Genomic DNA, 22,031 nt, shown 5'->3' with positions numbered 1-22,031 from the left:
TAAATACGTACCCACCTTTAATAAACATATTTGTATGAATGCAATTTAATCAATAAAAAAAAGGCAACATAATTCTCCTGACTAATTTGTTAAAACTTATGCATACATATGTTCATATACATACATATATGCATAACAGGTGAAAATTGCTTGGTATGTTTTTGTGTTTATGTGTTAACATGAAAATTCAGATATTTATCTAAATACATATACACGACTTCATCATTTCGATGTATGTATGCATGTACAGCTTGTTACGCATTGAATAAAAGAAACGGCAAATTCGAGAGCGAGTTAGTGATAATAGATATGAACATACAGTATATTAAAGGTTTTTGTACGCAAATGCGAATTATTGTTTTCTTAACAAGTTGTCCGATGATAGACATGTTATCTGAATATGCATGAATTGCTTAATTTAGGAATAATAAGAATTTCATTAAATAGCTAATTGAATAAATATATATAAAATTGTATGTATATAAATAACAAATAATATTAGTATTCTTGCTTAGTTTCGTATGTGATATTTACGTTCAAACATTTGAGCATGTTACCTCTCTTCTTAATTTAGAGTCTTCTCTTAAATGGTGAAACATTATACATATACATATAGCATATTCTCAATCCTGTTCTCTCTTTGTTTGTCATACGCCCAATAAAGATTAACTCGGATTCAAAATTAAATAAAAGCTCTGCAGATATACATATGTGATTATTTCATTGCATACAACAAATTTCAGTTCATTTTTAATGTTTAAATATTTAAAGAGTTGCAAATTGCCAATGTCATAGGAAATATTTTGCACAAAATCCAACACACTGAGATGTTTGGATTTTTGGCATTTGTTATTATATTCTCTCTATCTCTTCTCTTGTTTATCGACTTTAAGCCAACACTCAACTGCAGCCGTCGCCACTATTCTCCAGTCTTCGTTTTTGGTTTTGAAGTTTTTCTTCTTGGTAAGAATATGAGTTGGCTCTATCGTTGGTCTGGTTTGTTTCTTTACTCTAGCACATAATTTTTCATTAGCTTATTTTACCTTGTACTGTTTAGTATTGTGTAGGTCGTTCGGTGTCTTTTCAGATAAACGACTTTTACTGTATACTTTCCTCATTTATTTATTGGAGCTTTATTATCAAGCGTTGACTAATTATTTTCTTACTTACTTTCATATTCTGCTCATTAGCTATTAAAAGTTGCATTCTAATGGTGGCTGGAGAAAAATACCAAAAATAATATTTAGCTAGTTTTATTAAGATATAATGTTAATTAGAGGGGTAAAAAATTTTAATTATAAAGGGAATTGCCATATATCGATTATGATGGTACTACACGATTACATATTTCGTTGTATTTAGAGGGGGTAAAATCCAACTCTCATAAAAAGATTTTAAAATTATTTTGCCTATATTCAGTTTTGAATCACTTGTACCTGGTATATCAAGTTATCAGTATATGGCTATGAGTAGTATCATTTTGGACTGCATATAGTTCTGTTTGAATATCTGTCAGAAAAGGAGCACTCCTTTCTTCCTATAAGTATTTTTACTCCATATAAGGGATAATGTAGTCCAATTTCCTTATAATAATCGTAAGTAATAGATACATTTTTTACATTTAAAACTTGCCAATATATCTCTATCTTGTATAGATATATCCTAGTTCCAAAACATTAAATTTTTCATTTATTTATTCATTTCCATTAAATATTGAGTAGTTAGCCATATGCGACATGCTTTATATCTACATGTCTGATAGATCACTTTTTTTACGATATGCAATTGGTAAAAAATAAAGTGTATAAGAATAAAAACTTAAAAGTAATACCTAACCAATAACAGTAAGTAGCTTTTTACTTTAAAATTATGATGTATTTTAAGAGTATTTTAATTTGTGATTGATTGTTCAACAGTTTTTAATTTATAAATATTAGTTGCATAAAATAGGTCCAAATAAAATTTTGCTTATTGAAAATATAAAAAAAAAGTAAAATCGAATTACACTTGAACATGAGAGAAACAAAATTCATGACCCACTTTGCTTACGTTTTTTCCACCATCCATGACCCACTTTCGGTGAACGACTGTGCTCTCAAGAGTAATGCGTTGTTATAAGTTAGTTTAAGCGCACATATGTAGATATTCTCTCGAAAATTGTCTCTCTGTACAGCAAGTGCATACCACTGCTACCATCTCATTTCAGTACTAACTGCAACATACCAGACAAGATTGTTATGGGTATTACGATATACTGGCAAGTGATATGAGTAAGCAACTAATGTCTACTTATATAAATATTACGTACTATTGGACATATATGTTAAGAGTATACGTTTTAAATCTTCATTAATAACACCGTTCAACAAAATTGATTTTTGGTTGCCACGTGCATAAGAGTTTTGTTCAACTGTACTCAAATACCCGACCAACTTCGACGTCAATATACCAATTACGTTCGCCTTATACTCTTAAGCTCTATTATTTTTGGAACTTACGGTTGAATGTATTCTGCATATATCGGTTAATATGTAAGATGTCTTAATTATATTAATTGACTATATTTTCCTGATCATAATGTTACTATATATGTAGGGGTCACAGCTCAAATTTTAGAAAATTTTCGGGATACTTCATTAGCAAACACACAGTTTTGCTCGTAAAGAGTAAATGGGTTCAAATTACCTTTAGCGTTTAATTAAATTTTCTAGACGTCTCGACATACTTTCTACTATATTTTCTATTATTTCCTTTGATATGCTTCTCCATTCAACTTATAATCTGCTCCAAAGCTCCTGTACGGCAATTCTTTTCTTTTCGGCACAATCTTTTCTTTACAATAGCCCACAAATTCTCAAGGTCAGGGCTTTATGCTGACCATTGGATGAGTTAAAATCGTTGATATTAGAGTAAGGGAGTAACAATTCTGGCAGTATCCTTCGGATCGTAATATGGCTTACTATCTGATTAGAAATTATTAATTTTTGATTTCTTATTTATAGCAATTTTTCTTATCACTAGCAATTTTAGTGTTTGAAAAACTACTTTCTGCCCCAAAGAAACAATATTTGCTCCAACTTCAAATCAAAATTTTCACATTTTGTATGGTAGCATTGTTCTTTTCTGTTTCAAAAGTTTTTGAGATTCAAACAAGGGTAGTATTATTTGAAACAACATTAATCAAATGATTAAATTGTATACTTTACACAGTTTCTTTTATTACATTTTTTGTAGAGTTTTCTATTGTTAATTATCCACTTTTTCATTACGGGTTAGGTGGTATTCAGAGACTGAAAACAAGGGAATTTTTACATATTTTTTAAATAAATATATTTAAATAGTGTTTTGTGAAATTTTATTTAAAATGTGTCCAAGAAAAAGCTGTTGCCGTGGACATCATAACTCATTATTGGTTCTTCCAAAATCAATAAACTAAAAATATTTCGATAATAAATGGATATATCTCGTCATGTGTTCATTAGTATGATATTCCAAAGAGATATAGTGTCCACCGACCATCTTGTTACTGACGTTGCTTGATGGGCGGAACTTCCAAAGGGTATATGTTTTAAAATTTTACTCGGATTGATTTGATATTTTTGGATAAAATATTATAACATATTTAGTAAGAAAAAATTTGAAAATATTAAATCTTGAAGTTTTGAAACCACCAGCTTACCAACCAGTGGCTCGCTTTCCTTTTACTAAAATCTACCAAATTTCACAGGAGTAAAATTATAGTACATACAATAACTTACACAACAACACAAGGATATAAATTGCTATTATAATTAAACCTCTTAAAACATTATATACTAATTTATGGCTAATCCAGTAGTAGAGCAGCTAACCGATAACCACTGTAAAAACAAATATTTAGTGGTTGTATTTGCCTTCAGTATTACTCTCTGTTAGTCAGTGTTATTCTCTATTACCAGTTGTTACACTGGCATAACCGCTATCCTAAGTGCTGCCAAGTTTTGATTACATATTTTCTATTTATACCAGTTTTACCATTGTGAATGGGTCAATATTTGCCCGCCCCCCATACAAAGGTTATGTGAAAACGACTGAAATTGTGTTAACTTACTAACGAAAAACGACAAAGCACACAATTGTATAGAAAAGATGGTACAAAGAGACTGTACCCAGATTTGTACACAAAATGAACGTGAGTATAGCACCACCCTTCTATGGATCAAAAACCATAGCTCAGGAATTACTTGCGCCAATTTCAAGTTCCCGTTTGAAAAATATTTAGGTAAATCGGATTACATTTAATTTAAATCAATATCAATTCATAAATTGATGTCTTCGATTCTAATCTAAATCAACTATACCAAGTGCTCAAACAAACTTACATACAAGTTGAATCCAATATCATAATTGATGCTAGGTTTATACATTGTAAAGTGAAAGAACCAGATTCAATTTAAAATTGTGTCCTATTACCCAATTTACTTAATAAAAATACATTAATTTCTACAGTTGAATTTGCACTACCATATGTATGTGTCACTCTTTGAGAATTCTTATAGCGTTTTCTTTTCTCATTCTCAAAATGCTGCAACTGACTCGGAAAAACATTTTCTACGCAAAACATGAGAGTTGCTGACCATCTTACCTCTATGTTACTGTGAACATTACCAAAAATTTATTTGTCTGTTACTTCTGTTTGAAGCTTGGGAAAGAAATGACACTATGCCCCTACTCGTTCAATGGTCTTCTCGCTTTATCCAATTACATTTTGCATAAGTGGCCCCGTGTTACTTGTTTATTTTATTACATTTTCAATGATTACAAATTCAAATATGTAGATATTACAATAGTATAAACTTAAACAGTTTAAACTTATTATTAAATTGTTACATTTACAAATTGTTTTATAATTTTTTGCGTATTTTTTATGTATATTAAGCTATACGTGTTATGTCCGAATTTAACAATTCAAATGATATATTCATATATTCTTAATCTAAATATACATATCGCTCATTTACTTGAATAGTGTCATAACTCAAAAAACAAGATTTTTGAGTTGAGTATGCAGAAATGTGCGCAATTTCATTGTCCATATTGTATAAAAATTTCATTCCGATGCGTAGGAAAATAAACCGTAATATAAGAATGTGCCGTTCTTAAATTTTTTATGTTGCATTAGTTTTTAACCACATTAACGACACTTCTCACTTGTGCCAGAATTAGTTATAATTTTTTTACGAAATAACGACATATTTTGGGTTCCAACACATATTGTGAAAAAGTGAATTTGATTTTCTTTTCAAAAAGAACGACACATTTTGTATTACAACGATATTGGTGAAAAAACTTTAAAAATTAATTAAATTATTCATATTGTTTTTTTCAGCAAAAACGACACATTTGACTTATGACGGCGAAATACATTTATATTTTTCACAAATAACGAAATAATTCAAAGTGGGTCACATTTCTGCGCCAGAAAAAGCATTAGTACACTCTATTTGGTCCATTTATGACTATTGAAAACTTTAAATCGCTCTCCTGAAAAATCGACTTTTTTGAGTTGTGACACTATTCAAGTAAATGAGCGAAATGTACATATGTATATTAATATTTTTGTCTGACGTAAGTGGGCGTGGATTGTACACACCTTACCCAAACCTGCTAACGACATTTGTATGTAGCAAGAAATACTATTGATTGGAATCCTTCTGGATAGAGACAAGTTGGTAGACCTGGCCATACCTGCTTGGACGCTGACCTCGGACCTAGTTCAGTAATTCGGTTGGAGCGCAATAAAGCGCAGAAATGGTTGCGCCCTATGCTCCTTGCAGGAAAGAATTAGCTGATTTATATGTATATGTAACTTCTCCTTCGAATTACCCAAATTTCGATTCGTCGCGTATAACATTTCAGGACTCCTTGTAGCCTCTCAGCTACACTGGGTCTACACTTTCCGTTGTCCGTTCCAGAAGGGGTAGCCGCAAACTGTAAAGAAATATTTAAAGTCATATTAAATATAGCAAGTTTGCATGCATGTTAATTTTAGCTTCAAATCGGTTTACTTACCTTTAAAATCACTTTTCTTTATTCTATAAAAGTAAATAAATTAGTTAATTTTTACAATAAAAATTACCAAAACAGACGCCTGTCTGTTTACACGCCAAATTTTTTCACAATGCGCTATTTGCTTATACAATGTATTTCTTCGATTCTCATCGAGATCAGAAAACGCTATTAATAAGATTGGATGAGAATGATACGCCAAATATATTAATACCCAACTCTCTGGTTGACCATATCGTATATGAATATCAATTGGAAAAAATCGGAGTTTATCAAGGATAAAACTGATCCAAAGAGAAAATGTAACCCCTAATTAAGTGTAATTATGTCATAGTCTGTAATGCATATATTTCTTTTTTTTACTCAAATAACATATGTACACATAAGTAAAAACAAAGTTTCAACTTATATTTTAAAATCTATATATTTTTAACAAAACTCTTACGCCTCTATCAATTCTCAATTTCAATAACTATTTCCCGTCAGTAATAATCAATATTTGACGCGAATACGGACATCAAATTTTCCTCCAATGCTATGCATTATCAATTTATGGCTAATCCAGTAGTAGAGCAGCTAACCGATAACCACTGTAAAAACAAATATTTAGTGGTTGTATTTGCCTTCAGTATTACTCTCTGTTAGTCAGTGTTATTCTCTATTACCAGTTGTTACACTGGCATAACCGCTATCCTAAGTGCTGCCAAGTTTTGATTACATATTTTCTATTTATACCAGTTTTACCATTGTGAATGGGTCAATATTTGCCCGCCCCCCATACAAAGGTTATGTGAAAACGACTGAAATTGTGTTAACTTACTAACGAAAAACGACAAAGCACACAATTGTATAGAAAAGATGGTACAAAGAGACTGTACCCAGATTTGTACACAAAATGAACGTGAGTATAGCACCACCCTTCTATGGATCAAAAACCATAGCTCAGGAATTACTTGCGCCAATTTCAAGTTCCCGTTTGAAAAATATTTAGGTAAATCGGATTACATTTAATTTAAATCAATATCAATTCATAAATTGATGTCTTCGATTCTAATCTAAATCAACTATACCAAGTGCTCAAACAAACTTACATACAAGTTGAATCCAATATCATAATTGATGCTAGGTTTATACATTGTAAAGTGAAAGAACCAGATTCAATTTAAAATTGTGTCCTATTACCCAATTTACTTAATAAAAATACATTAATTTCTACAGTTGAATTTGCACTACCATATGTATGTGTCACTCTTTGAGAATTCTTATAGCGTTTTCTTTTCTCATTCTCAAAATGCTGCAACTGACTCGGAAAAACATTTTCTACGCAAAACATGAGAGTTGCTGACCATCTTACCTCTATGTTACTGTGAACATTACCAAAAATTTATTTGTCTGTTACTTCTGTTTGAAGCTTGGGAAAGAAATGACACTATGCCCCTACTCGTTCAATGGTCTTCTCGCTTTATCCAATTACATTTTGCATAAGTGGCCCCGTGTTACTTGTTTATTTTATTACATTTTCAATGATTACAAATTCAAATATGTAGATATTACAATAGTATAAACTTAAACAGTTTAAACTTATTATTAAATTGTTACATTTACAAATTGTTTTATAATTTTTTGCGTATTTTTTATGTATATTAAGCTATACGTGTTATGTCCGAATTTAACAATTCAAATGATATATTCATATATTCTTAATCTAAATATACATATCGCTCATTTACTTGAATAGTGTCATAACTCAAAAAACAAGATTTTTGAGTTGAGTATGCAGAAATGTGCGCAATTTCATTGTCCATATTGTATAAAAATTTCATTCCGATGCGTAGGAAAATAAACCGTAATATAAGAATGTGCCGTTCTTAAATTTTTTATGTTGCATTAGTTTTTAACCACATTAACGACACTTCTCACTTGTGCCAGAATTAGTTATAATTTTTTTACGAAATAACGACATATTTTGGGTTCCAACACATATTGTGAAAAAGTGAATTTGATTTTCTTTTCAAAAAGAACGACACATTTTGTATTACAACGATATTGGTGAAAAAACTTTAAAAATTAATTAAATTATTCATATTGTTTTTTTCAGCAAAAACGACACATTTGACTTATGACGGCGAAATACATTTATATTTTTCACAAATAACGAAATAATTCAAAGTGGGTCACATTTCTGCGCCAGAAAAAGCATTAGTACACTCTATTTGGTCCATTTATGACTATTGAAAACTTTAAATCGCTCTCCTGAAAAATCGACTTTTTTGAGTTGTGACACTATTCAAGTAAATGAGCGAAATGTACATATGTATATTAATATTTTTGTCTGACGTAAGTGGGCGTGGATTGTACACACCTTACCCAAACCTGCTAACGACATTTGTATGTAGCAAGAAATACTATTGATTGGAATCCTTCTGGATAGAGACAAGTTGGTAGACCTGGCCATACCTGCTTGGACGCTGACCTCGGACCTAGTTCAGTAATTCGGTTGGAGCGCAATAAAGCGCAGAAATGGTTGCGCCCTATGCTCCTTGCAGGAAAGAATTAGCTGATTTATATGTATATGTAACTTCTCCTTCGAATTACCCAAATTTCGATTCGTCGCGTATAACATTTCAGGACTCCTTGTAGCCTCTCAGCTACACTGGGTCTACACTTTCCGTTGTCCGTTCCAGAAGGGGTAGCCGCAAACTGTAAAGAAATATTTAAAGTCATATTAAATATAGCAAGTTTGCATGCATGTTAATTTTAGCTTCAAATCGGTTTACTTACCTTTAAAATCACTTTTCTTTATTCTATAAAAGTAAATAAATTAGTTAATTTTTACAATAAAAATTACCAAAACAGACGCCTGTCTGTTTACACGCCAAATTTTTTCACAATGCGCTATTTGCTTATACAATGTATTTCTTCGATTCTCATCGAGATCAGAAAACGCTATTAATAAGATTGGATGAGAATGATACGCCAAATATATTAATACCCAACTCTCTGGTTGACCATATCGTATATGAATATCAATTGGAAAAAATCGGAGTTTATCAAGGATAAAACTGATCCAAAGAGAAAATGTAACCCCTAATTAAGTGTAATTATGTCATAGTCTGTAATGCATATATTTCTTTTTTTTTACTCAAATAACATATGTACACATAAGTAAAAACAAAGTTTCAACTTATATTTTAAAATCTATATATTTTTAACAAAACTCTTACGCCTCTATCAATTCTCAATTTCAATAACTATTTCCCGTCAGTAATAATCAATATTTGACGCGAATACGGACATCAAATTTTCCTCCAATGCTATGCATTATATTTAATAAAAACTAGCTTTTTTTCTATTATATATATGTACAATTGATGCTTTTTCAATTGCATAGTTTTATGCTTAACGTAGAGGAGTTTTATGTACATACATATTTAGTTATAGACTATTCCGTTGACGGTTTTGCCATTTCAGTCGACTCTGACCTACTAGCATCTTTTTGTATAACTTTAATATACACTGGTGGCCACATAATTAGGGACAAAATAAAGTTGAGTAAAACACGCGTTTTAGTTCAATGTTTTTAGCACTAAATTTTCGCCTAGAGACCCACTGTAAATTGCAACGGTGTATTATAACTGTGCTCAAAAATGTAGCACGTTTTTGAGTGACTAATTTAGACACTTTTACTAAAATTCGGCGGTTTGATGAATTTATTGTATTTTGAGTGTGCTGGTGCTTGGTCACATAATTCAGGACACCAATTTTTTTTATTGAATTTTTTATTATTTTAACACAAAAACTTGCGGTAAGTTGTATAAATCATTTGTATATTAACTAAATATTCAATATCAAATAAAATAACTGTTAGATATGGGTCGAAAAAAGAGTTATACTCCAGGATTGAGGAAAATGATTATTTACAAGTACGTGAAGGAAAAAATGTCCATTAGAGCCGTAGCGAAGGAACTTTTATGCTCAAAATCAATGGTTCACAATGCTTTGATTCATTACGGAGGACAGGGAGTAAAATAAGAAAAAAAAACGGCCAAGAAAAACTACTTCAAAGGACGATCGTGTAATTTGTAGAGTTTGCAAGGCGAATTCTTTTTTAACTTCCAGGCAATTTCTTGGCACGATAAAAGATCAACTGACCAACGATGTATCAACACGAACCATCAGATGTCGTCTTCTTGAATCGCAAGAAAAAAACCGCACGTATAAAACAAAAACTTAAAGAGTCGTATTAAATTTGCAAAGGAGTATATCGGAAAACCCTTAGATTTTTGGAAACAAATACTGTTGAGTGATGAATCCAAGTTTAATTTATTTGGTTCAGATGGGAAACAATTTGTTCGTTAAATTTTCAATAAATTTATACCTTAGAAGATAATAAATATGGTAACTGAAGTTTAAAAAAATATGTCGCTTTTAAATTATAAAATAAACCAATATTTTAAAAGAAAACGGAGTGTCCTTAATTATGTGACCACCAGTGTATACGTAAATATGTATATATGGTACGTATTGACAAGAACGTGTGATATTAATTTAAGTTTAAAATTCGAATAATCTAAACTATTAATACGACTAGCATTGTTTATTAATTATAATTAGCTTACTAAATATTGTTTTGCTTTAAATAAATTGGGGCCAAATCTATTCAGTTTGAGTGAAGTGAGAACCTAAAAAATAACAATTACATGGTTGATGTTATGTTAAAGGATTAATATATTTTCCTACTGATATTGAATTTTCACCGTTGTCCGTCAGAATTAAAAAAAAATATCAAGAACAATGTTGTCCAGTTGCATTTGTTATCAATTAACATGTTATGTATGACAAGGAAAGTGTAGTACTCAAGAAATATTTCGTGGTTTCTTCGTTTACTTTGTTTTATACTGCATACTGCTTTGCATTGCTTAATTATTTATGAATTTCATAAATGAATAAGAGTATATTTTACTGCAACCGAGATTGATATACTCTCGGAAATAGTGAGAACGGTTGTAAAGCCTAATTATAATATAAAATGTAAAGTCAACCGGAAGGACGAACTTTTTTGTGTATTAAGGAATTAGGTGAAATTATCAAATCATAATGTGTTTAGTTGAAATAATTTAAAAACATGTTTTCCCTAATGAAAAGCAAATTTAGAATTTAAACAAACCTCTACTGTAAAAATTAGTTTTTGTTAGTATATGTCTGAAATCACACGCTGATCGATTCACGGTATACAGTCACTCGGAGAGACGCTATAATTATTTTCAGTATACATAATATCAGAGATAACATATTTAATTCATATATATTGATTCATATGTCTTTAACTTTGTCATTTTAGGCTTGGCCCATGTGACTTACCAGATTCGTGGGCACCAAACACAAATAACAGTAACAGCAATATCAGTAGTATCGTTGCGAACAGTAGAGACATCTCATCGTTATCAGCAGTCTCAAAAAACTCTTCAACTACAGCTGTCCCTCTACATATTGAGAACAACATTAGCTCGAATATTGTGTTCTTCAAAAACAAAAGTAGTACAACTACAACTGCCATTCAATCAGCCACTACTTTTGGATTTTCAACATCATCAACGGCCAGAGCAACAACAACAACCACTTCCTGTCCCATATACAAGGTGCCTCTCTCATCGCCAGCCGCCGCCACAGCCGCTGTTACGGTTACAACAGCGAGCATTGGTAGTGTGGTAACACCCTTAGGTGTGGGTCTGGTACCCTCTACACCGACGTGCGCGCCCCATACTGGAACAAGTACCGCTGGAACTGAAGGTTTAGCTGGTGTATTGTTATCAGCCTCAATTTCAGCTGGTGGCAGTAAGAACAGTATTTCAGCTCAGAAAACAATTTCCAATTTTCAAGTGAACAACGTCAATGATAATACAAATAACAGCGGCAACACCAGTTTTAGAAGTCAAACACTTCCATTGCAACCACAACAATTACAATTGCAGCAGCAAAACAGCTCATTCTTACATAACAAACACAACAACCAAAACAACAATAATAGTTCTTTGGTAAAAAACAACAACCACAAAAATTGCAACAATTTTAATTTAATACTGCGACAGAAGGCTGCCGCAACTGTAAGTTTAGCTGCCGCACTGCAAAATTCCATCACCATGAATGCGGTGGCTTCACCAATCTCAAATAATCCAGCGACGCCGACTCGAAAAATTAGAAGAAAAACTGATCCGAAAGCTAATTTGGTATGTTTATTTTTTTTTTAATAAAACATGTAGATTATACGAGGGCGAACGAGAAGTATTAAGTCTACATAATAAACTCGACCATTTTGGGGATTTATATCTCTACATATAATTCCAATAAGCCCAATAATTCGGCATCGTAGGGCCCTGTAAATCTTTTGCCATTCTCTAGAAGAAGTCCACCGTTTTTTGGAATGTCTTTTGTCGCGATGCCCTTGCGTACGTTTAAATTTTCTTTTGCCAATACGAGATCGTTGACTTCTGGCACCTCCACTTGGCCGTGGCTTATCAAAAACCGACGAGCGTTCTGGTTAAACTAGTTGAAGTCACCATATTCAGTATCCAAGCACTCTTATATTTTATTTAATTGCGCGAGTGACCAACCGATATTGGGCTGCCCTCGGATTGTAGAGTTCTGTAAAAGAAGATATCCCACGTGAGAATATTTGTCTGAAAGATTTCTAAATCCAATGATTTTCCAACTGGAACCACCAGCAGCTGAGCTAAAAAAATAGCTAAGAAATGATTTATTATTTATATAACTTATGCTGGTAAATGCTCATTGCAATAGTAAAACAGTAAGTTATTAATTTGCGTAGGTATACATTTTTATATTCAGACAATGAAAGTTTTTACTTCCTAACATTAAGAACTTATAATTTGTTAGTATTTAATCTATTGTAAATAAATAACTAATATATTTGTATGAAATAATGTAGCCACAATCACAGATCAATAAATGTAACAACGAGAAAAGGCGTCGCGAATTGGAAAACAATTATATCGAGCAATTGTCCGAGTTTTTACAACTCAACAAACGCGGTGATACAGCCTCAACGAAACCAGACAAAGCTGCAATATTGAACCAAGTAGTGAAAACGGTAAGCCAATATTTTATATATCATTACAGATGTTTGCTTCGAATGACGTCACAAATTGTACATTAAGACCATCGTAATTGTTAGGAATTGTATAGAAATGATAGATGATAAATTCTGTCAAATAAGTATCCGGAAATTCTCATTTTAAATTTTCCCGCTGAGAATATTTCAATTTTTTTCCCCAGGTTGGCACAACTGTCAGCCACTAGTCTGTGAATTTTTATTGCTATGATAAATTCTGTCAAATAAGTATCCGGAAATTCTCATTTTAAATTTTCCCGCTGAGAATATTTCAATTTTTTTCCCCAGGTTGGCACAACTGTCAGCCACTAGTCTGTGAATTTTTATTGCTATGTGTCATTTAGTTTGTTTACGGCGTCATTAGGAACAAGTCAACCTTTTGTGTGCGTTGCGATTTTTATATGCCCCTCTTTGAACGATTTATACCAATCGTAAACTTGAGTTTTCGACATGGTTGAGTCACCAAATGTTTTTTCAACATTTCCAACGTTTTGGCAGAAGAAATTTCGCTTGCAACACAAAATTTCACACAAACTCTTTGTTCAATATTTTTATCCATTCATAATGAGAATTTCCGGGTACTTATATGACAGAATGTATTATACAAGTATAACATACAAATGTTTTTTTTCAACATTTCAAACGTTTTGGCCCAAGATTTCCGGGTACTTATTTGACATTAACAATGTTTGGAATGGATTTTTAATAATTTGAAGAATATTTTAAATTTTGATTAGTTTATTTTTTAGTGTTTCCTAATGTGGTTGACAAAGAGAACAGGTGATTAATTTCATGGAAAAAAAAACAAAAACACATCGATTTCTAGGTTTAATTTACGTGATACTCTCATAAGATTCATGCTCACACGATCTCCAGTTTTAGTTGGCAAGTGTTAGGAGCAATATTTATCATATTTTTTCATCGCCTACATACGATATAATAGGAACTTTTTTAAAACTCTGCATCGATAGAAAAATTTTAAATTTTGTATTATGTCCTGGTCGAAAAGTTCGATTTATGGAACTTATATAAAATTTGACTTCTATTGCCAATTCAAGAATTCGAGTTATGGAGAACTTCGAGTTATGGACGGAAATTTGACTTCTAAACGCTATTGCCAATTCAAGAATTCGATTTATAAAGATCTTTAAGTTATAGAAGTTCGACTTAACTGAACTAAAATTCATCTGTATTTTAATTGTAAATATAAATTATGCTGAGATTAACTTCACAGAAACATAATATTTTGTGTACTTGTACATATTTAGTTTATAATCGTTTGCGGAAACTATTTATTGATCTCAATTTATTGCAATATCATAAATAACTGAAATTATATAATTTATAATTCATTTATGTAACAATCAACATCGAATAGTACGTACATTTTCTTGATGAATTCTGATGAATGTCATTCAGCTTTCATGATGATGTTCCAGTGGTGAAATATAAAAGCAAATACTTTCGTAACAACGATTTTCTTTTGAATTTATAAAATATTTGTATCTAACTGCATTAATCAAATATTATGGTGGCAGAACATTTGTTATGATAAATTCAATATATGTAAAATTATTAAATAAGCATCATACTTAACTGTTAATTTTTAAATTGAATTGATATTACGAAGTATTCGTTATTTACTTAGCAAGCCGGTCTTATATGTTCCCCTTTTCTGACTCATATTCAGCTCTTAACAATTCTATTATTTTCAAAGATGGAGATGGGGATATTTGTTGGAACGGTGGAATAATTAGTTTGTAAGAATTCAGAGTGCCAGCTAATTTTTATGTAGAATTAAGAATTTTCGGTCTTCATTAACATTCTCGTATGAATTGAAATTAAAAAAAATTTTAAATGTTTTTTTAAGCAAAATATTTTCGGTTACTATAAGGATAAATTCAAAATATCATTAATTGTGTATGATAAATTGAAAACATCATTAACAGTGTAGAGTAATGAAAATTCAAAATTTTGACGCTTTCTAATTTAATTTTGTATAAAAAAGCAAACAAAGGTAATGTAATAGATTGTAATTTTATTTATGAGGGATAAAATAGAAACATAATAAACAAAGTTGATGAATCTCGCATATGTACATATGTCTTTTCTTATACATTCTGGCATGTGTATAATTCAAAACATACATACATGCATAAGTCTTATTTTGTTGTTCGTTTCATTGGTTTCAGTGGGCTCCACCACCACCGATTTATACTTATCTCATTATTCTTCTGTATATACAGTCACGTGAAAAATAATAGGGACACACGACACATGTCCCTATTATTTCGCACACTCAAAAACGATCTTACTTCACAAAATGATCAACATTTTTTCTTTGATAACGGTTCTTTACTTCACTGACATCCCAGCAAACAATTGCATGTTACATTTTTGATAATTTTTAAATTTTATTTTTAACCTGTTTTCAAGTAAGTGTCCCTATTATTTTTCACATGGCTGTATGTACTTTTTATACTTCTGAACATGTGCTATATTTATTCTCTCTTCCTCTTTGGCAAATTTAAAAGTTTGTAACAACAGTGCAAAATATAATAGGCGAAGAATATAATAAAGGAAACTTAAAAATACTTATTCAAACCGAAAACAACAAAACAAACAGATCAACGAACTATGTACATGTATAGCTATGTTCTTTCGACTAGGCTTATTGTGAGTTTTTAAAGGTGCAAGAGTGTTTCTGTTAGCGTTTCTTCTTTTGGTATTATTGTTGTGTATGTTTTAGATACTTTAATTAAATGTTCGTGCTCATTAGCATTTATTCGGATTGTAGATTTTTGCTGTATGCGCTGAGTATGCACTTTTTTACCATCGTAAAATTGATATGCAGTTTATAATATCTATATATGAATAAATGTTCGTACTTGTATTTTCATTTGTACATCATTCGATATAATAACAATTTACTACTCTATAATTTTGAGTATGTTGTTATATGAGCATGAATCGCACTTATGTATATAGTTCTGCGTATTCTTTTTTCCTCTTTCAGTTGAACGGTAGCCGGTGCGGAAGCTTTATCCATAAAAGCTCTTTTGTCTCATCCATAGTCTGTGAAATGACCGGCTACCTAACTAAACACCATGATCGTTATCGCTCTGGTTGGGCAAGTTAATATAATATAATATGAACAATTATTTGGAAGCTCGTATGGTTGAATATGACATCATTACGTAATGTTTGTTGTTGTTGTTAGTGAATGATGAGAAAAGATGCAAAACAAATAATGATTAAGAAATCTCTGTCGACTAGGGTGATATTGTGTCATGAAAATAATGTTTTTTAGTTTTATTGAAAGCCACTCTTTCGTTATATATGCATAATTGTTTAACGTTAAAATGTGTTTAAATGCTTTTTAAATATGGAAAATTATCAAAAAATAATAAGCGTAATACTCAATATCCAACCGTTTAATTCTCTTCCTATCTGTTTTTAGTTTCCTAAATAACCTCATATACATACGTTTGTAGTGGTGTAATATGTACACATTAATTACCTTTACTTCGTGAATACGAGTACTCATTGTCAAAGTTGTCGCCATCGTTGTGTTGTATCGTCAGCATTGAATGTATTTCGTCGTACCCAGTTTGCGATTGATCGTTGTTTCAACAGTTGTTTTTGTAAAGATATCGCTTATGTGGGTTTAATTTTTGCGTTTTTTCTTTGGTAGTGGAGCTTCGTAAGGTAGATCCCGCTTTGCTTTAGTTTAACATTCGCACTCCCAAACGCTATTATGTTTTAAATCTTCTCTTATTTCGTTTCGTTTGTTCTTGTGTACATGCCGATTCTTTATTTGTTTTTGTTATGATTGCGTTGATCGGTGCAATATTTTTCGTTTTCACAATGTGCGATTTTCTCTTTTTCTTGCATACTATAAAATTTTAATTCATTCGTTGTAGAGGTTCGAAATCGTTGAGAGGTTGCAGCGGCATATATAGTAAGAAAGCAAACTTTGTAGATATTGGCCTAAAAAGTGGCTAAACAAAAACAATTATAAAATTCTTTAATTTTCTTTTAATTTCTATAACCAAAGGTTTCCATAACTGGAGTTGCTCTTACCTATTTTTGCAAATAGTAACAAGTTTTTCGTAATTAAGTGTGTTTGCAACTCGTGGCCCAGGCAAAGTCTAAAATCGTAATTTTTGTTCTCAACAGTGGCGTTTCTCCGGAAGGAATGAAAGGATTTCATACTTTCATATATTTTAACACATGAAAGCTTAACTCTTGATGTTTAATATCAATACACACTCCATAAATAAATAGTCAGATAATCTTTGTATAAATACATTTACTTACATACGTTTTCAAATGTAAACAGTATAAAGCTGAAGATCCATATACATATACAGAGATGGTAGATATGGATTCACAATAATCAATTATTGAAGTAAACACTAACCTTTTATATATATGTATTCATTTAATTTACATACACATACATGTATGGCATAGCAGCTTTGTGAATCCTTTAATATAAATATTTTCATAAAGTAGAAATTATGTGTTGTAAATAGTAAGATTAAATCAATTAATTCCTTCGTTGGCTAATAATTATTTCTATCTTTTCAGTATCGAGAGTTTTGCGACAAAGGCCAAAGCCGTGATATTTCTTCTGCAACGTCAACTACTGCTCCTTCAGCTCTCAATTCGACGACACCTAATAACAATAATAGCAATTCAACTTCAAAAAGCAACGATAATCGAAATAATACAGCATCCACACGTTGTTTACGATGTGCAACTGACAATTGTTCTATACATCCAGTACAGCAAGGCGACGTTTCATCGACCGAACCTCCACTCCCAGAGCCATCGTTGCTTAACGGTCAAGTGCCCGAAATATCTGCCTATTTTGAAGCCTTGGAACATTACCTCTCATCAGTCGATTGGGTACTTTTACAAGTCACTGCGGACGGGATAATTGAGTCGTGTACGCAGAATATACGTGAACTAATCGGCTATGACAAACAGGAACTATATCGTAAGCCACTATATCAATACCTGCACTCTGGCGATCATGCGAAATTAGATCCAATTATAAATAATATGCCGTATGGTGTTAGCGGAAATGGAACTGGAGATATTGGTTGTGGCAGTGGTAGCCAAAGTGGCTGGAATGATTTGGAAGATAGTGGTACAAATTCGCAACATTCAACAGCCTCGTTAGGTCCAGGAAGTGCTAAAATTAAAAGAAATATAGCAGCTAAAGTGCGAATGTTGGTCAAAGATTTGCGGTCCGCTACTCAAACATCCATGTCGCACCAAAACGACCCTTTGGATCAGAAAACTGTTGGACAACAGATACACCCAGAGAAATATGAGGAAGTTATGTTGCTTGCAACACCGATGAAAGGTAAGGTGTTTATTGTTTATGATATTGCGTTTGCTAATTATATAAATTTTAGACGACGGAGATACAACGTCCTCCATATTGTGTTTGATCACCCGTCCTGAGGATGAGCCAGCAATTCAACATGTACAACCTCAGGCGATTGAGCATTTAACTTTTAAACTCGACGTACACGGCAAGATACTCAATTTGGATGCAACCGCACTTCGTGAACCCTATCGTCAACATTTGAGTAGCTGGTTGGGACGACTCTTGCAGGATCTTTGTCATCCCCAAGATTTAAATGCTCTGAAATCACATTTACGCGAGGTTCAAGAGTCAGCTGCATCAGTCCATTTGATGAATTCGCCGGCGGCACACTCACCCGGTGGAACGCCTGCTACACTAATTAATCCTCCCATTGCGAACGTTATGTCACGTCCATTTAGATTACGTTTCGGTGCACCCGACGTTTATGTTCATGTTAAGGCTAATTCACGACTTTTTTTAAATCAGTCGCAAACTGAGGGTGATTATATTATGTCACTGCAAACAATACTTAATACGGATAATGATATAGGCGGGGGAGGTATTGGAGGTTTGAACATCGGAAGTATCGGTAACAGTAACATAATGCCATCTAGCAGTTTGTCTACAATGTCGCCCACTCCATCATTAGTTTCGCCACTTTCTCTCCCCTTGGACTCACTTGTTAATAACAATTCATCGTGCTCCTCATCGTCAGCCTCAGCATTAGCAAGTGTAAGTAGCGGAGCCCACATGCTAGGTGGACTAGTTGGAGGTGGTGGCATGCCACCACATAGCACCCAAACTACTAATGTGGGTGGACCACTAATGACTTCAGCTGTTATCAATGGTACCGGAGGTGGTACACAGCGTAACAATCCTGCTGTAGCTACTTCGGCATCGACTTCGAATAATTCCACCTTAGTAAATTCTTTTACTGCATCGCCTGCTGGCCCCGAAGCAACGATTTTCTATAGCTCCGACCCCTTTGATTTTGACTTGGCACATTCCAGTTTTGAAATGGACGCCACTGGTTGGACGGATTCGCGTCCAAATTCTCGTGCTTCTGTTACTACTCCGGTAAGCACTCCGCGTCCACCTTCAGCGGGACATGGATTCAGTCCGGCAGTATGTGCTTCACCATCGACGCCATATCAACTGTCGTCACACTCAGCTGCAAGCTTGCCTTCACCTCAGTCAAATACAAGTCAGCCGTCGTCTGCTGGCCCCGGCGTTAGTGGAGGTCCGTTTGGTTTTGGCTTCCCGACGTTCGAGACAAGTGATAAGAATAATGATAAAGAACACATGAACGCTGGCATAAACAGCAGTGGCAGCATGAGTGGCAATAATTCAGGACCTCCAGGTAGTTCTAGTGGTGCGTTAAGCGGCAGTGCAAATTTACCAAATGGTGGCCCGCCATTACTAACCACTGTGACTAATATGAGTCAAGTATCTGCACAGCCCAATCCACCTCAACCGGAGTCAGAGCGTTTACGGCATTTATTGACGAATAAATCGCATTCAATGACCTCAGGAATGAACACGGGCGATGGTGATAAGGATCACCTTAACCTACGGCATAAGGTGAGATTAGATATATATTAGTTATATAAGCCTTCACTCAACAGTAAATGGTTTTTAAAGAGGTATCGATATGTACGTACATTATTTATGCTATGTTTTTGATCTCCCGAAAGTTTTACAATCAGGGTCTACTCAATTCCGACGAAGATAAGGATGGTGGAGGTGCCGGCGGTAGCAACAGGGGTTCGTCCGGAATGTTCAAAATGGGCGCTGCTGGTATAACGAATGCGCGCCTATTTGGTGGTGGTGCATTACCAAAATCTTCGAACTCCAGCAATCCCATGTTACTGTCGGTAAGTAAGGCCCCACCATCCCCTTAAACCATACACTTATCTTTACTTTTTATCTGCACAAATATTTGAGTACACTCATGTACTTGAAGTAGAATACACAGATATTTTCCTATATGTATTTTATACAGTTGCTTAACGAGAAATCGGAGGATGATGATGGCAAAGGACCTTCCCTTGGTCGACAGAGTGAATTAATGCGTCAATTACAAAAAGACGATGGTCACTTTAGTCATTCACATGGTCATAGTCACGGACAACATCACTCCAAGGACATGTCGCAAGAGGATTTACTTAAAAGTTTAAAGTACCAAGGTGACCCAACAACTCGCAAGCGTTCACTCAATGAACCGGATGATGGCATATTAGCAAAACGTGAGAGTGACCGTCCATCCAAGCTGCGTGAAAGCAATAAAATGCTTGCTTCGCTGTTAGAAAATCCGCCAAAGAACCCCATAGTAACTGTACCACCTCAAGTCAAAACTATACCTGACATTGCACCATCAGCAAGCCGCGGCAATTCGGCCCTCGGTGTCATGAGTGTTTCAGCACCAAATAGCCTAGGCGGCATGCCTCCAAAAAGTGGCACAATGACAACGACATCATCGATAAGTGCTGGCAATTCCGTCGGTGGTGTTGGACGGAGTAGTAGTATACGTAAACAATATTCCGATACCTACCTCACGCTGCAACATCAGCAACAACTCCATCTACAACAACAACAACAACAACAACAGTGTTTAGGTAACATTCAGCGCCCTTCACATCAGCAGCCAACTCAACTATCTCAACCGCCAATAAACTTTGCTTCATCAGACGCCTTCGGAACATCTCTACATAATACCACAGCTACCTCAGGGACAGCCAACGTCACAGCATCGATTGTGACATCACAAGCGAGCTCCCAATTAGCCGGCCCTAGCGGCGCCGATGGCGATTCAGAATTGTCTAAGATTTTGGATAGCGTTATGGATTACGTTTCAGACGATGGACCCTTTGTATCAGCACCTACTCCTACTGCCTTGTCTGGATTAACACAGCAAGAGATTAATGAGCGCATGGCTATTAATGCTATTCAAAATTCATTGATGGTTGAGACATCTCAACTGCAACAGCAACAACATCATCAACAACAGCCACAACCGCCGGCCTATCCCGGCAACGTAATGGGTGGTGGCAGTGGAGGGGGCACTGGATCGGGTTTGTCACAGCAACAACACCAACTCCAGCTGCAGCATCATCTACAAATGCTCCAAAGGCAACAAGCTGCCATTGGTGGCAATCAACAGTCAACTCAGGTACAACAAATGTTGGAGGTACTACGTGTTAACGCCAATCAAAGCTTCCAACGTCCGCCACCTATGTATTCGGCGTCGCGTAACCGGGGCCCAATGAATGCCGTTACTACACCTGGAGGTTCTGTTTTGCCAGCACATCAGCAGTACCGAATTCGTCAACAGCAGCAACAGCAGCAACAACAAAAAGAACGTCTTCTACAGCAACAACAAAAGCAGCAACTTTTGGTTCCTGAGAGTGCAACAGCGCGCACAGATCAGTTATGTATGTAAAAAGAATAAATATGTTTTTATTGTTATTTGAC

The 22,031-nt window shown here is 33.8% G+C and overlaps 1 protein-coding gene across 13 annotated transcripts in view; it reads left to right on the top strand.

Moving 5' to 3' along the window:
- The window catches only part of LOC105211493 (nuclear receptor coactivator 2), a 52,529-nt gene that overhangs the window by 14,485 nt on the left and 16,013 nt on the right, over positions 1–22,031 (top strand). For 7 of the 13 annotated variants that reach the window (XM_011182933.3, XM_054227059.1, XM_054227064.1 and 4 more), the window contains exons 3-8: positions 11,390–12,275; positions 12,995–13,156; positions 17,771–18,554; positions 18,607–20,141; positions 20,255–20,434; positions 20,563–21,991. In XM_011182933.3, coding sequence (XP_011181235.2) covers positions 11,390–12,275; positions 12,995–13,156; positions 17,771–18,554; positions 18,607–20,141; positions 20,255–20,434; positions 20,563–21,991 — 4,976 coding nt within the window. Of the gene's footprint in view, positions 1–11,389; positions 12,276–12,994; positions 13,157–14,319; positions 16,303–17,770; positions 18,555–18,606; positions 20,142–20,254; positions 20,435–20,562; positions 21,992–22,031 lie in introns of those variants that run through there. The other 6 variants (XM_054227066.1, XM_054227062.1, XM_054227065.1 and 3 more) reach the window with 3 other exon arrangements.

This window comes from Zeugodacus cucurbitae, chromosome 3, assembly GCF_028554725.1.
Source record: "Zeugodacus cucurbitae isolate PBARC_wt_2022May chromosome 3, idZeuCucr1.2, whole genome shotgun sequence".
Classification (NCBI taxonomy): domain Eukaryota; kingdom Metazoa; phylum Arthropoda; class Insecta; order Diptera; family Tephritidae; genus Zeugodacus; species Zeugodacus cucurbitae.
This window is presented reverse-complemented; position numbering and strand designations above follow the sequence as displayed.